The 15,710-nt window shown below is 34.5% G+C and overlaps 1 protein-coding gene and 1 pseudogene across 1 annotated transcript; both read right to left on the reverse strand.

Annotated features, from left to right (window-relative positions):
- Window positions 1-7,288, reverse strand: part of LOC127170214 (HLA class II histocompatibility antigen, DQ beta 2 chain-like) — a 28,954-nt pseudogene extending 21,666 nt beyond the window's left edge.
- A 1,264-nt stretch (window positions 7,289-8,552) lies between these two features.
- Window positions 8,553-13,317, reverse strand: LOC127170207 (rano class II histocompatibility antigen, A beta chain-like). Its single transcript, XM_051118043.1, has 5 exons — window positions 13,235-13,317; window positions 12,607-12,873; window positions 9,130-9,402; window positions 8,919-9,032; window positions 8,553-8,806 (listed from the first exon to the last, which is right to left on the reverse strand). Exons 1-5 carry the CDS (start codon window positions 13,311-13,313, stop codon window positions 8,742-8,744), a joined length of 798 nt encoding a protein of 265 aa, XP_050974000.1. The 5' UTR covers window positions 13,314-13,317; the 3' UTR covers window positions 8,553-8,741.
- Between the last annotated feature and the right edge of the window lie 2,393 nt (window positions 13,318-15,710).

Below are 15,710 nucleotides of genomic sequence, written 5' to 3' on the forward strand. Positions count from 1 at the left end.
TTTCTCAACATTTCTCTCTCTGTCACCCCCCCTTTCGCTCTTCATAGTGTCTCTTTCATTCGGTCCCCACAGTTGGACACTTCACACTTGGAGGTATAGCAGCTCAATGAACGGGCTACAAATGAGCTGATTCAAAAGAGCTCAACCTAATGAAAAAAAAAAAAAACACAGATATATTAGATTAGCCCTCCACCTGCTCCATTCTGTTTGCATGTGCCATTATGTATATTCTTATCATAGAGACATTTTGGAGAACAGCACATTTCAAGTTAAAGAAATAAACTGTAAAAAGCAAAAAACACAATTTGTTGAGTCAACTTAATTAAAAATAAGCTGTTACCCTGCTGCCTTAAAATTTTAAGTTCAGTCAACTCAAATAAGTTTAATCAACTTGAAATGTTATGTTGTACTAAGAGACAACTTAGATATTTGCGTTGACAAAACTAAAAATTTGGTTTGTTAAACTTAGAAGCTGGGCTTTTAAGGTGAATCAACTCAAATATCTAAGTCACCAGTGTTGGGAAGGTTACTTTGGAAATGTAATAGGTTACAGATTACAAGTTACTTGATTTAAAATGTAATAAGTAGTGTAACTTTTACTTTATTAATGTAACATTACTTTTAATTACTTTTTGATTACTTCTCTAAATTTCTAATATTTTCAACTGTTAATCATTTTGAAACATTTAAACCAGGCAGAGTTAACCTTACAGTAGCACTCAACACTGATTACTGTCAGACTTTCAAAATCCTTCATCACTTGAATTAAGATTATAATAAGTAAGGGATAACATACATCTTTATTTTGCGATAACAACTGGCTGAATGTACATTATCTCACTTATTACAAACACTGATCTGAGTTGAAATATTGAACGTAAAGCTTCCATGAAGAAATCAGTTGCTAGCAAACGGCAAGTTCAAACTAGACATTTTAGGGATACAGTGCAGTCATACCAGTTTTCTTACATTACATTTCACCACATAAATAATTAAGTAGTAGTACTAGTTTGTTAGTTATCTTATAATCCGTTACAATGTAAAAAAAAAAGGCAGCAACTGCGTTTGTGTGAAACAATAGAGCAAGTCCATGATACCAGGATGACAGAATTAGGAAATTGTACACATAATATTGAATTAAGCTTTAATATTTTATTAGCTAACCAAACACAAAGCTTCCGCCAAGAAAAATGGTCAAGCATATTGACTTAATTTGCCCCGAAAGAGTCTGAGCTGTGTAATAATTTAATTTAAAGCACAGCCACCACAAATTCAGACTTTTTTTTGTTTTTATTTTTTTACTTATATTTTTGGCCTTTTTATGCCTTTTATTGTGATAGGACATTAGAGAGATGACAGGAAAGAGCTGGGAGGAGAGAGGGGAGCGGGATCAGCAAAGGACCTCGAGACAGCAATCGAACTCAGGTCACCGTGAGCGCAGTTGCGCTATATGTCATAACAAGATCATAACATAAATAACATAAATAACATAAATAACATCATAACAAGTAATAGTTTAATAGCTATGATACTGGGTTTGAAATCAAATGTTTGCATAGTTATGACAGAAAACACTAGCATCTAACAATGCCTTGGAAAAAACAATCTTAAAAAATAAAGTTTATGCATAAACCCAAATAGGAAATAAAACAGTTATCAAATAAGCATGTGTCCTATTCTGTGTCTTAAACTCCTGAAACATTGGTGTCTCATTTTAGAGCAGTCGATGCAATTTAAAAGAAGTCAATTAAATTTGTAAGTGGGGGTGGGTGTGTGAAAAAATTCAGATGTAATCCCCTTTGTAATCACTGGCATTTTTCAAAAGTAACTGTAATTTAATTACACATTTTTTCTCAGTAACTGTAACTAATTACAATTAATTCCGTTACATGTAACTAGTTACTCCCCAACACTGTAAGTCACTTAGTTCAACCTAACATTTCAAGTTGACTAAACTTGAGTTGAAGGAACTTACAATTTTAAGGCAGCCGGGTAACAAATTATTTTAAGTTGAATCAACAAATTGTTTTTAACAGCGTAGTTTGACCATAAACTTAACTATGACTCTTTCAAACCTCTCTGACTTTCTTTCTTCTAACACAAAATCAGAAATTCTGAATAATTTGACAGAAATAAAACTTTCTGCTTTCCAGCTTTAAAAAGAACATTATTATTATTAAAATAGCCAAGTTTGTTATATTTTAAGTCTTCTGAAGCTATATGATAGTTTTAGAAATTTAAGTCTTTACTCACTGCTAATCTTCCCCTCTAGTAAGATGCAAACCACTGTGACCAAATCATTGAGTCAGTAAGTTAAACTCAAGAACTGAACTGATTCATGCACAAATCATTCAGACAGGTTTTGTAAACTGGATACACAGTGAAAAAAAAACAACTTATGAAAAAAGTTGTTTCAACTTAAAGTCGTGCTGCCTTAAAATTTTGTTTTAAGATACAACTTCATCAAAACGTGGATATTTGAGTTGAGTAAACTTAAATTTTTAAGGCAGCATGAACACTCACTTTGTAAAGTTGAAACAACTTTTTTTAAGGTTTTTTTTTTTTTTTTTTTTTTTTACAGTGCATGAATCATTGCCAACATCTGACTCAAAAGTATGATTAGTTAACAAATCAGACAATGTTCAAACTTCTCTCATGACACTTAACTTGACATGCAAAATTTTTAATTTTAAAAGTATTTTAGAAACTGTACTTGCAGATATATTACCGAAATAAGTAACACATTTCTTAACAATTCACATTGTGAAATGTCAAAATAAATGTTTTTATTGAAATTCATGAATTAGGAACATCATCTAATTGCACTAATACATTTTTAAATTATAGTGCATGTTCACTTCCATTTAAATGTCTGAAATAATTACATTCAGTTATTATATATATATATTTAAAGTACATTCCTCCCATAATAAGTATGCTAAGGTGTACATAAAGATTCTTACATCCACACACAGAGGGCAGGGGTCTGCGTTTTTAGACCACGTGGTGTCCTGCAAGACTATTGATGGTAAGAAGACCCGCCTTATACAGAGGATAACCGGCTGTCTAAGTTACCAAGTTTACCATTGTTTTACTATTGCAAAAGACAACTTAGCAAACACAAAGCTGAATTGTAAAAGACAGATTGCCAATATTAAACTTAGAAATATGAAGAAAGATTTAGTGTTTCAAGCTAAGTTGTAAACCCCTGTATATACACAGAGCAAACACATCTTGTTGCATCAGCACAAGGATACCAAAGAAATTGCACAACTCGCTGACAAATATTGACTGCTAACAATCTGGCTTATGGAACAATGAATCAAAAAAAAAAAAAACTGAACTGATCTGCCGCACAAAACAAAGACAGGCTGGCTGTAATGATGTGCAATATAACATACAACACATATAATACACAAAAAGTCACCATCCTCGCATGCTAATTCAAAAGGAGTAACAAAAGGAGTGGAAGTGTTATAGAAGCTAAGCAAACATGCACAGAAAACACACACGCATAATGAATTAAAAGTGTTTTCCAAAACTCCTCCTCCCTCTCTGCCTTTGTCAACTCAATCCAAGTCATTGGAGGTTTGAAATATATTTAAATAAAATCTGCAGATGCTTTTTTTTTGTTCCATTACATGGAACCCTCTTTAATCTAGCCGCTTTCAAAAAGCTATTCAAACATCTTACATAAATTATGCTCTCAGTATTAAAATCAAAGGCCAACGCCACCAGTCCCAGGGCGATGGGAGAAAACTTTTGATGGACAGAAGGAGAGAAAGGCAAACTTATGATAAGCATATGTCATACATTTTTTTTAAAGCCTCAGTTAGCCTAGATTTGTCCGCTATCAACTCAACATCAAAACAATCTGATGATTCCAGTCTAGCCTATGCTCTTGAATAGCAGTAATTAATGACACATTTTTTTCTCTGTTATTGGAAATGTTATTCATCAGTATTCTTGTTCGTGTGTACTGATCAAAGAACCAAGAAAAACGTATAATGCAGTATTCTGGATTCACTAAATGATCTGTTTTAATCAAAAACAAGTTGTGATAAAAATTAAGTTCAGTTGTATTGGAAAGTCTTATTGTTCAAACACAAGTTTGGCTTTTAAGGCCCTCCACTGACAAATATGAACATTTTTTATTGCTTATGCGACTGATAATGCTAAGGGCATTTGAGAGGATAAATATGATCAATTTTAGAAAATGTTTTTGTTCAGTTTTCTCTAATGTGTCTCTAAAGTCATTAAAGGGTGACTAGTGTGTACTAAGGGTGTTTTTTATTACTTCCTCTTTTTAGCTAAGGATATTTATTTGCAGATTTTCAACAAATAAATATAGGGCACATTATTATTGAAACATTAAATGGAAGTATTATCAAGTTAAATTATAATAAGTCATTGTCAAATAAATTGTCATCTCTCAACTGTTTTATCGTAATTCATAATAAAGAAAAGTACTACTCTTAAATTAACTTTGCATGACTCTGTAGAAACCTGATCATATTCCAACACTGTTCATAAGTTTGGGGTCAGCAATATTTTCTTTCTTTCTTTTTTAAGTTATGTTACTTTTATTCAGCAAAGATGCTTTAAATTAATCAAAAGTGACAGAAAAGACATTTATAATGTTATCAATAGTTTAAAGTATTTTAAATAAATGCAGTTATTTTGAACTTTCTATTCATCTTGAAGAAAATATATCATTTTTTCCACAAAAAATAACAAGCGGCACAACTGTTTTTAACATTGATAATAATAAGAAACATTTCGTGCAGCAAGTCAGCATATTAAAATGATTTCTGCAGATCATGTGACACTGAAGGCTGGAGAAATGATGCTGAAAATTCTGCTTTGCATCACAGGAGTAAATTACATTTTAGAAAATATTCAAATAGAAAAGAGTTTTTTTTAAATTGTGATAATATTTTAAAGTATTACTGTTTTTATTATATTTGTATTCAAATAAACACAGGCTTCTTGGGCATAAGAGATATTTAATATTTAAAAGTCTCTGAGACTCCAAACTTTTTATTGGTAGGGCACAAACAAAGCTATGAAACAGTGACTACTAATTTAACACAACAAACCATAATGAGCTGTAATCTGTCACTGATATGACACTGTTCATTTTCATTGTGATGTGATTCAGTCGTTGACTGTCATTATTCATTTTACTGTATAAGCAAGAATCTGTCTGAAGATCCTTAAAAGTTTCCCTTTCTCTCACTGCTCAGATCTCACAGTCTGTAGCTCAATGTCCACCTTGTGGAGACCCCTGGAAACTCAGGCATATGATCCATGTGTGAGAATGTTTTGCATCATTCTGCTCTTCAATGCTGCTAGAAGTAGAAAAACAAGCTAGAAGTCTGTAAAAGCCTACTGCCAGCAACTAAACCAGCCACATACATTTCCAACATCTCAGTCCGTTACTGATAGAAAAGGATGATGTTTATTCACAGCATGTAACGCTACTCTGTGTGCTTTTTTGTAGCCAGCCCTGCAGCCCCAGCTCAAGTGAGTTTATTGCGGTCAGTTTTTTTTAAGCAGTAGTAGTAGTAATATACTTTATTGTCCTCAAAAGGAAGTTTGTTGCTGCAAACATACAATAAACAATTGGTAATACAATACCACTCAAGTTCAATAAACACACTGATACAGGTACAAAGGATTTCTTATATCGATTTAACTTTAATGTTGGGACTTCATATCTTCTACCAGAAGGAAGCAATTCATACTGTACATACAAGAAATGTACCGTGATGCCGTACCTAACAATGCTTTCCAAAACAGCTTTATAAAACAACATTATAAGATTCTTGTTTACTCCATAGAGACGTAACCTACGTAAGAAATACAATCTCTGTTGTAGACGAGTGCAAATCCATTCAGTGTGTGTTTTCCATGTAAGTGAACTATCTATGTATACGCCCAAATACTTATAGGTCTATGACTGGATAATTTGATGACCATGTATGACCACTTGACGATGGTCACAATCTCTTCCGTTTTCTTTGTGTCTCATTTTTATCATACCAGTCAACCATGCACATAGAGTAAACGTAGTGTCATCTGAATATTTAAATACATCATGTTGTGCATGCCTGCTTAAGCATTCATTTGTAAAAAGTGTAAAAAGAATAGGTGAACTGACGCAGCCTTGTGGAGCACCTGTACTACTGCTCTTTTGATGTGAGAGAAATTTATTTACCTTTACACATTAAGTTCTATTTGTTAAAAAAGAATAATACCACTTAATAATACATGGGTTTACACTCAGCTGCTTCACCTTATCAATGAACAAATAGGGTTGAATAGTATTAAAAACAGAGCTAAAATCATTAAACAGTAACCGAACATAAGCTTTAGGGTCTTTAATGCCTTAAAATAAAGTGCATAATGCTGTTAATAGCATCTTCAGTTCCTGTAAGGGATCTAGATTACTAGCAAACCCTGCTTTTAACATAGACACAACACATTTCATAATCACAGATGTTAATGCAACGGGTCTAAAGTCATTGCTCTGTGCAGGCCTAGCTATTTTAGGAACAGGTATAATCCCAAACCCAAGGGAAGGATTTAAAATAAAAGACATTCTGCCTATTTCAATTTTTTTTTTTATAGTAATTTATTCTTATAGATAATTTCATCATAACTGATATCACTTACCCCTCATAGATCATGGGTTTATGGGAGCTGGTGTGCTCCACCACACAGGAGATCTACTGGTTTGGGGAAATATTCCAGGTTGGAGTGGATCTGGTAGTACCAGTCTCCATTAGTCTCAGCTTAGCCAGGACATCACATCAGCTGTCACCTCTTTATCATCTCTCATCCACATCAGTTTGATAGGTTTGTGGTAGAAGTCATAAGCACTGCACACTGGAACAGCTTTCTCATTCCCTTTTCTGATTCCCTGGCTGACTGGATAAGGAAACATACAGAAAACATACAGAAAACAGAGAACATGAAATACTGAAAAATACAAATAGTTTTATCTTAAAACTTTACCCAAAAATCAAAATTTGCTGAAAATTTACTCACCCTCAGGCCATCCAAGATGTAGATGAGTTTGTTTCTTCATGAGAACAGCACACTAGTCATTTTTTTTTCTAAGGCATGTTTATAAACATGACTTTAATGCCCTAACTTAACTATTGCCTAATCCTGATTTAGTCTAAGCCCTGTCTGTAAACCAGCCCCTAGACCACTAGAAAAAATAAGTACTGAAATGGAGTGCTAACCATTAGCTTTCTCCAGGTACAGACCAGTATCTAAGTAGACAGTAAAGACCATTAGTGACAATACTTAAATCTGCTTGGGTTTGCGATGCTTTTGGGAAACGCAGCCGTATCTGACTAACTAGCAGGCCTAAATCCAGTTCGACAATGGTTAATGGGTAAGGCACAGTCAAAATATAGGTAGCAGTGACCTCTAGTGGTTAACTTGTGCAATATCAGTCTTCTAAACTGATGAAAAGAGTTTTCCTGTTTCCCAAAAACCTAAACATGAACTTATAGCTGCTTTGAAACAATTTATTGTATAAAGTGCTATATAAATAAAGGTGATCTGTAGGAATATGGGCATAAAATACCATCTATGTTTGCTACAGCTACTGGCCACCATGTTACCTTTACTGGGTAACACAGTTGACATTTTAGTGTTTTAGGCTTATGTTCAACATGGAAGCCTAGAACTACTGAGCGGTATGTTTAGAAATATATTTTCATAAACAAAACACAAGTTTTAGTTAAACTGTCTTATTATCTGTGAAGTGCACACCCAAGTGTTTTGATAACCTAATCTAACTTAAGGCAAAACTATTAAATAAATTTATATTGGAGGTAATTTTCATGCTTAAATGCAGAGTAGAATAAACAACTTTAGAATATCGGACAGCTGAATAACAAGGTTGTATGTGATATGAACATCATTTTTGAACAAAAGATATGTTTTTTTCAAAATATCGTAGTGTGATTGGGAAAAATATAATGGTGTACTAGAAAATTAAGCATTGGGGCTTTATATTGATGAAAATATATTAAAAATCTACTTCTCGGACATGAGATGTACCCACAATTATAGAATAACCCTTATATACTGTGCTTGGAAAGCAATATTTTTAAAGTTTATTGATTAATACTGGTTAGCCATTGTTTCTGTCTTTTTTGTTTTTACTCAAACGTGGTTCTTTTTCATGTTTGAGTAGCTATAAGTCTCATGTAGGCTATATGAAAGGAATTGAATTAATTATGAACGTTATAATGGGTAAGAGTCAAAATATGGGTGACAGTGACCTCTGGTGGTTAACTTGTGGAACATCAGTCTCAAAACGTCGATTAAACCTGTTTCATGAGTCAAATAAATGGTGTACTTAGCATCTACAGCAAGCCTTCGCTAGTAAAAGCTGTGAAGTCTTGACATAGACCAGAGGAATCTTCAAAACAAAAAAGTCAAGAACAGAAATATAATTAGCTCATAATTTAAATAAAGACCTGTCCACTCAAACAGTGTGTAGGAAGCATTTATTTAACATGTTTGGCTGGTCATATCTAATTAATGTAAAGAATATTTAATTAATAGGCCCAGGAATATAGAAGTTTTACAATCAGACCCTTTGAAAAGCGGCTCTGAGCCTGACTGTAGAGCGCTCACAACCGTGTCATACAGGCTTCAATCAATGGTCCTCTCGAATGGTAATATGGAGAGATGGGGCAGTCCCATGTTATGGCCTACTGCTGTTCAGTCTCGTTCACTGTTTGCATTGGAAGTATGCAAACTGGAAGTCTGAAAAATCCTGCAGAAAGCAGCAAAACAACATTTCCAGCATCTCAGCTAATGACAAGGATTTTTTAAATCACACTATAAGCTCACCAAATCTGTCTTCATGCTGTACTGTAAATACCAACCTGTTTGTTTTCGTTTGTAGTAAATCAAGCCTCCAGCTGCCATAAAGACCCCCATTGACAGCCCCACAGCCCCAAGAATGATTTTAGACCTTTCAGACTCAGGAAGAGAAGGATCTGTAAAATGAAAGTTCTTAAAATATGCCCAGTGAGGCAACAAACTGAATCTTATGATATTAGATTCACCTTATAATTTCATCATAACTCTTCTTACCCCAATGATATATCATGGGTTTATTGGAGCTGGCGTGCTCCACCACACAGGAGATCTTCTCTCCAGGTTTAGGGAAGTATTCCAGGTAGGAGTGGACCTGATAAAACCAGTCTCCATTATTCTGCTCCTCAGTGGACGTCACATCAGCTGGAATCACTTTATCATCTCTAATCCATGTCAGTCTAATGTGTTTGGGATAGAAGTCATAAGCACTGCACACCAGAATAGGCTTATGATTCACATTATCCAATTGGATAACGACGTCTGGTGGTACTGTAAAAGTGGAAAGAGTTCGATGTGATGTCTTCTTTATATCAAACCAAAACACAGAACACACAAAGTTCTGAAACTAATAAATTAATATGTTTTGTTTTTAAAGGGGTGCTATTATGCTTTTTCACTTTTTGAATTTTAGTCAGTGTGTGGTGTGTATCTTTGGGCATAAGTAGTGTAACTTTTCAATTACTTTATTAAAGTAATGTAACTTTTTACTTCTAAAGTTTATGCATAAACCCAAATAGAAAATAAAACAGTTATCGAATAAGCATGTGTCCTATTCTGTGTCCTAAACTCCTGAAACACTGGTGTCTCATTTTAGAGCAGTCAATGCAATTTATGTGGGGGTGGGTGTGTGAAAAAATTCAGATGTAATCCCCTTTGTAATCATTGGCATTTTTTGAAAGTAACTGTAATTTAATTACACATTTTTTCTCAGTAACTGTAACTAATTACAATTACATTTATATTGTAATTAAATTACGTAATTCCGTTACATGTAACTAGTTACTCCCCAACACTGAAAGTTACAAATCTCAAAGTCCACTCCAAAGGGAAATATTTAGTTTTTAAAAAATCTCTTTCCAAGAACTGCAACGAACGGCTCCTTTGGACTACAGCGTTTTTTTCCGCATGCAATGATGTCACAACACAGTCCATTAGAATATCATTAATTCAGTGTTCGAATTGTGTCAAAGCTCTTGGGGGGTCCCCCTAACCAGACCCCAGATATAAATATGATTCACATTTTTGTCTTGTCCTTGGTATCACTGAGAAAACCTTATGTTAAAGGGATCATTGGATGCCCATTTTCCACAAGTTGATATGATTCTTTAGGGTCTTAATGAAAAGTCTCTAATATACTTTAATTAAAAATTCTCAATGGTTTTGTAAAACAACACCCTTTTTACCTTGTCAAAATTAGCTCTGCAAAAATCATCTCATTCTAAGGGGTTGTTCCTTTAAATGCAAATGAGCTCTGCTCACCCCGCCCCTCTCTCCTTTTTGTGCAATGACGATCTTGTTTACTTTAGCTGCATTTAGCCGCTAAACTTTCTAACTACCACGTTAAAAGGAAAGGCAATCGCAAAGATTCATAAAAAAATGCTTATACACACTTCTGCTGTAAGTGAAAATGGATCATGAATGATTTACGCGAACATAGACGGATATATGTAGATCGGGAGGTGCATTCCCTTCACAAACAAACGTAATCCACTGCATCTTCAGCGGCTCACATGTCGGGAGTAAATGACGACCACTATGTTCGTTATTACATCCAGCAACACAACACCTCAATCGCTCAATCGGAGATATTCTTGTCTAACTTACATCCCTGCTTCAGCATGGAAGCAAGGAAAGTTACTGGACTGTGACAGCTGGTCTGAGGTAAGAGCTCATGTCAATCAACTATCGTGAGAGCGGCTCGATTTGAAAAAGGGAGTATTGTTTTTACAGATTAATTAAAAACCGCTGCATGGATTTTTATCATTATAGGGTAGATTTGTACATACACTGCCAACACACATTAATGTTCAAACAACATGTAAAAGTGAACTTAGCATCCGATGACCCCTTTAAGATAAAAGCTTATTTTATTAAATAAATATCTAGCCGAGGAAATTAATATTTTTAAACTCAAGTTTGAAAACTCAAATCAAGTTTAAAGTGATTTTTACCTTTTATGGGCATTATCTTTTGTGTCAAATTCTTATATTTAATCAATAAAGTCACTTAGAATAATAAGACTATGAAATAAATATTGATTAACTATGAAATTATATGAATATACATTTTCTGCACCCATATCCTGAATTTTGGGAAACTCCAGGTTTCAGCAATGACTATTCTGAATGCCTCTTATTGGCCGCTGCATTCTAAACTCAACAGAGTCTTGTGTGATTGGTTATAATGCGCAAGGCTGTAAAAACGCGTAAAAAAATAAAATATGATTTAACATGAGCAAGTTTAAATTTAATACAGCAATTGAATCTTTTCATTTTATTTTCACTAGTTTCATGTTTTAAGTATTAGAGTTTTTATTGAAAAACCAGGGGACCCCCCAAGTATATTTTTCCGGGACCCCCCCAGCCACCCCTCAATTTGAACACTGCATTAAATTAAATCCCACCTACGGAAATTTGAGTTGTTGGGGTGTGTGTAGGCACAAGGTGGGGTATTAGCCAAACTTTAGCAATGCAGGGTGGAGAGCCGCTTCAGTGAGCCGCAGCACGGTGGGTATAAACACAAGCATTGACTAGAGTGGCCACTTCAGAGCTGTAACGCGCTGCAGACTTGTGCAGTCCAGGTAGTCAAAACACAAGACAAATCCGCAATCTGCTCCTGTTGCCGCGTCAGAGCCGTAACGTGTCGCAGACATGTGCAGTGTGTGGTAAGAGATTTATTCATCATACAGTGTAGATAGCTTCACTTATAACACAAGTGTTTTTTAAAATGCATAAACTTGCACTAGAATAGGTTAGGCTGATTGTGATGATGCTTTTTGATGTTAGGTTGCTTTTAGCCTTTTGCTGGAGCTGGTTTCGGCCAATGAAACTAGGTACGTAAAATAATTAAATAAATTAGCACGATAATATCATGTATCTGCGATCTCGTAGGCTGAGGATGGGACTCAACACTACTGTAGCGTATTATTTACTCACCCTCTATGCAGTTATAAGACTTCCTTCTTTCAGACGAACGCAACCGGAGTGTAATAAAATCTAATAAAGTGCATCCATTCATAATAAAAAGTGCCTCACACGGCTCCCAGGGGTCTCCTGTAGCGAATTGATGCGTTTTTGTAAGAAAAATATCCGTTTTAAATCGGAAGATTCACTATTAATCTAGCTTGCGCTAACTGCTTTGACAAAGGGTGTGGCAGTCCTGAAACACCATCTAAGCTGTTCGCCAATCGTAATGCACTGGGACAGCTAACCAATCATAACACATTTCCTTTTTTTGGAAAGGCTGGCCTTCATTAAACCCAGAACTAATCGAGTTATTTGTGCCAGGCTGGGGAGAAAGGTATTGTAATAATGTAGAGTATGTGAAAAATAATGCGTTTTTCAAACCACCAAGCATAAGAGCATGTTCTAGCACACCCCCAAAACAAAATCAAGACTTTGAAAAAGAGCATAATAGGACCCCTTTAATGTAAATATGCACTGTATGTATAGTAAATAAGGAAATGTTTTTCACCTGTAGTCCCTGAAATAGGGACAATAAACTCTCCAAATCTTTTGCACTCGTTCAGCACAAATTCTGATTGTGCAAGTAAAATATTGTTTTTATTATAGTCCTCTGCCAGTTTCTTCCCAAATTCAGTATAGCCAACAATCTTGCTCTCACTACTGTTGTATCTCAGATATTCAATCATGTTGTAGGTGGCCGAGAAGATAAATTCAATGTGTTGTTTAGAGTCAGGTACTCGACATTGAACTTCAACATATCCGTAATGTCCATGCACTAAAGAAGAAGAAGCAGAGATAAGGTAAATACGATTTTAACATAAAATACAAAGATTGGTTAACAAATAATTAAACTGCAGCACAATTTAATATTTTTCTTTTTTCTTTTTAATATTCATAAAAACAAAATTTTTTATTTTTATAAATTTGTCAGAAAGAGACATAGTGGTTCAGAATTTGCTCATTTTGTGATTTGATGAATCTGCTATAGTATTACAGTAGTTAGGAAATCATTCAAAAATGACATCACAATTCACTTTGACATTTGTTTGGTTGTCAACAAGATTACTGCAATAATTAATTTTGAGAATTCTAAATCACCTGAACACAAAGGTATTTTGTAGGAAAAAACATCTTACCTGTTTCAAATAAAGCAGACAAAACCACTGCCATGAGATTGTACTGCATTTTTGCATTACAGTGTGGCCACAGTAACATTACATGCCTGATTATGATCATTTCACCCCGTGATGTCAAGGCAATACACACCCCTGAGCTACTCAGTTCATATCAAACCAGAATATCCAGTTCATGACTGACCACAGCACCACACTAAACTGTAATGTAGGTGTAAGAATCCAAATGCTCTATGGTTAAATTCACTTCTGTGAACAAACATAATTGAAACATTTTGTTGAACATTTTTGTTCTTGAGGCCAAAAAACAAAACAAAACAACAACAACATGTTCCGCTCTTGAATCAAGGATGTGTTTTAACATGAACTTTATTAATGATCAGTTTGTACAGTTTGCACATTAACTAAACGAACATGGCTTGTTGATCTAAACATTCTTTCATTGTGTGAGCCATCACATGCTAAATGATCCATTCAGTTATTAAAATTGGTCAGACATACATGTATATTCTGTAAATATGTGACAGTGAATGGTTATAATGTCTGCTTGCCATAAGGGTTGCAAAGGGGCAGAACATTTTTAGAAACTTTCCAGAATTTTTGAAAACTTTATAGGATTTTTCTAGAAACCTTTGGGTAGTTTTTGTACATTTTCAGAAACTTTAAGCATAAAATTTCCACCCCTTTGCAACCCTACTTCCCATTGTAACGAAATAGGAATCACATCATCTTGCCAATCAACCAAGAATTATATATACTGTATGGAGTTTGCCCAGCATAGTCACTGCTTCAGCATTACTGTATAAATACATTTATTTTTGTACAGTACATGGAGCTGGTCTGGCTATTGGGCAGCTGGGTTTGGCCACTGGAGCAGTTTTTATTAGGAAAGGGAAACATTAATATAATTGTATATACAGTAACAATAACATTGCTGTTAGTTCTGTTGTCGTGCACAGATGACATGTGCATTTGCATTGCAAAATATATGTCAAAAATAAAGTTTACCAACCATTTCAATGCCTAATCTATATCTTATCTGTACAGGCATGAATGTAGGTCTTGACATTTTTTAAGGAAATTATAATATGTAAGCACGTAGGCTAAGACAAATGGTTATCATCTACTGTATGTGTGGAGATCATTAGTCAAGTAGCAACCATTTAAATCCACAGTTTTAAAGTACTAAGTAGGGGACAGTGGGGTAAGTTGAGCCAGTGGGTAAGTTGACCCACCCCCTGTATCTTGGCAACTGTACACTTTCACTGTCATGTATTTTGGAGTCACACATCATTTCTGTGAAAAGGAGAGACACATGGGAGGAGTAGAAGGCACCCATTTACTTAAAAAAAGATGCATATAGTCGATTTAGAAACATATAAAACCATGCAACTCATTTAGATAAATATTAGCCTGAATTGGTAAGCTAGCTAGTTCCCCACCACTTTGAGCCACCACTTTAACTTACCCCACTATAAGGCACTGAAGTTAAGTTAAATATTTCAAGTATAAACTTGTATCGGATATTACACAACTGGTTTATATATATCTTTTCACCTATAGTCCCTAATGACCTGTTCAACATTGCAGAAAAGCTACTATGCCAAGAATCTTTTTTTGACTAAAATGTTATTTAGTTTCAGTGACATTTATTCCTTCATTCTAGTTCAGTTTTTATTTAATTTTACTCAACAAACACTTTGTTTAGTCTTTTTTTAGGAACGTTAAAACTTTGGTGTTCAACATACTGTTTCAGAAATGCAAAAAAAGTTTAAACCTAGATGGTTCATCTTACCCACTGACTTGGGTCAACAAATTGAGCCACAGGAACACTTTTTGTTTTTTGTTTTTTTAATAAGAAGCCATATTATCAGAACTCTTTGTCATAGATACAAATAATTTAAAATGATAGGAAACATCCTGAAATAACTTCAGATATATACTTTCATTGTACATCTGCCTCATTTTCCCTTATTTTGAGGAGTGCATAAGTAAAAAAGGGCTAATCTTACCCCACTCTCCCCTACTAAAAAGTCAAAGTACTAAGAAGAAGCTCTGCTGTGTTCAGCATCTGTCAATGCTAATGGATAGTTTTCTTCAGTTATAGACCTATTTGTGTAACTAAAGCCTTAAATCCACTTCTACTGTGGTATAGAAACAGATGACAGCTATAATGTGAGACACAGTCAAAATTAAGGTGACAGTGACCTCTATAGGTTAAGTAGTTAAATTGTAGAATATCAGTCTCAGTTATGATAGAAAAAAAAAAAAAAAAACTACTGAAATTCATTTTGATTAAAAACAAACAAACAAACAAACAAAAAAAACCCAGTTTCTAATGTGACATTTCAGACGCACTCTTTCAGACGCGCAAAAATTCCCTATAGTACACTCTCAGTAAAAAAAGTATGAAAGCTATCACTGGGGCAGTACCTTTGTACCTAAAGGGCCATATTAATACCTTAAATGTACATGTACA

Source organism: Labeo rohita, chromosome 8 (genome assembly GCF_022985175.1).
Source record: "Labeo rohita strain BAU-BD-2019 chromosome 8, IGBB_LRoh.1.0, whole genome shotgun sequence".
NCBI classification, from domain to species: domain Eukaryota; kingdom Metazoa; phylum Chordata; class Actinopteri; order Cypriniformes; family Cyprinidae; genus Labeo; species Labeo rohita.

Excerpts from the sequence above, each read along its gene's own strand:
- LOC127170207 (XM_051118043.1), bottom strand. The coding sequence starts at position 13,313 with ATGTTACTGTGGCCACACTGTAATGCAAAAATGCAGTACAATCTCATG. Across the intron at positions 9,403-12,606 it reads CCCTATTTCAGGGACTACAG|TACCACCAGACGTCGTTATC; the intron begins GTGAAAAACATT and ends CCACTTTTACAG. Across the intron at positions 9,033-9,129 it reads ACCCATGATATATCATTGGG|ATCCTTCTCTTCCTGAGTCT; the intron begins GTAAGAAGAGTT and ends TTCATTTTACAG.